This window comes from Gossypium hirsutum, chromosome A01, assembly GCF_007990345.1.
Source record: "Gossypium hirsutum isolate 1008001.06 chromosome A01, Gossypium_hirsutum_v2.1, whole genome shotgun sequence".
In the NCBI taxonomy this organism is placed as follows: domain Eukaryota; kingdom Viridiplantae; phylum Streptophyta; class Magnoliopsida; order Malvales; family Malvaceae; genus Gossypium; species Gossypium hirsutum.
The window spans coordinates 91,156,492-91,157,608 of NC_053424.1; the positions used below are offsets into that span (position 1 = coordinate 91,156,492).

The 1,117-nt window shown below is 42.4% G+C and overlaps 1 protein-coding gene across 1 annotated transcript; it reads right to left on the minus strand.

The window, feature by feature from the left end:
- Nucleotides 1-281: 281 nt before the first annotated feature.
- On the minus strand, nt 282-785 carry LOC107934294 (uncharacterized). The gene has a single exon (XM_016866674.1). The coding sequence runs from the start codon at nt 783-785 to the stop codon at nt 282-284; it is 504 nt and encodes a 167-aa protein (XP_016722163.1).
- Between the last annotated feature and the right edge of the window lie 332 nt (nt 786-1,117).

Here is a 1,117-nt window from a genome sequence, read left to right on the forward strand (position 1 = left end):
ACACGCCAAAAGTGGCATCTCTCACACTGGGGGCATCTTGATCTATCGGGTCGACCGTTCCCCACACTGACAATTGAGGTAGTCTGAGCTTTCGAAATCGCATACTATTTACTCCTATTCGTGCTCAAATACCCAGCAGAGGCATTAGATAGAGTAGTAAACTCTCTCAACTTCTTAGATAAAGACTGAAAAGATTTGCTCAGTTGCCTCTTCTTCAAGTCACGAGACACCAGATTAGCTTTCCTCTTTTCTTCGGCCAATTCTTCAGCTTTGCATGCTCTTTAGACCAGGACTACAAACTCTTTCAACTCAAGGATTCCAACCAATAATCGGATGTTTTCGTTCAACCCGTCCTCAAATATTTTACACATGATGGCTTTGGTAGATACAAATTCCCCAGCATATTTGATAAGCCTCACAAACTCACTCTCATACTTGGTAACTGTCATTTTTACCTGTTTCACCTTTAGGAACTCCTTCCTCTTTTGATCCATAAACCTTTGACTAATATACTTCTTGCAAAATTCCTCTTGGGAAAACTCCCAAGTCATTTTCTCCCTCAACACAACCGACACAAGGGTATTCCACCATTGGTAAGCAGAATCTCTTAGAAGTGATACCATGCACTTCATGCACTCCTCTGGTATGCTTGAAAACTCATTAAAGACTCGGATGGTGTTGTCAAGCCAAAACTCTGCTCTTTCTGGATCATCATCAATGTTAGCTTCAAACTCTTCAGCTCCTTGCTTTTTAATTCGATCAACCGGAGGCCTTTCCCTTCTCATCATCTCAACAACTTAGGGAGCTCTAGGGGTAGGCTGAGGAATAGGAGGGGGTGGGGGAGGTTGAACACCCGGGTTTGCTCGAATAAACTTGATGTACCAATTGTTCATTATGTGGAGAAATGCTTATTTACCGCCTTCTCCTCTACTAATCGTCTTAGGTCTATTATCAGCCGACACTGGTCCTTCGGCGAGAGTAGGCGCGTTACTTTCTACATCGTCAGCAACTGCTCGTTTAAGATCCATTTACTATTTGAAACACAATTTCAATTGTCAGGAGTTGTCACACTATCATAATACACGTATGGCATGTATACTATACTTCCACACTCGTT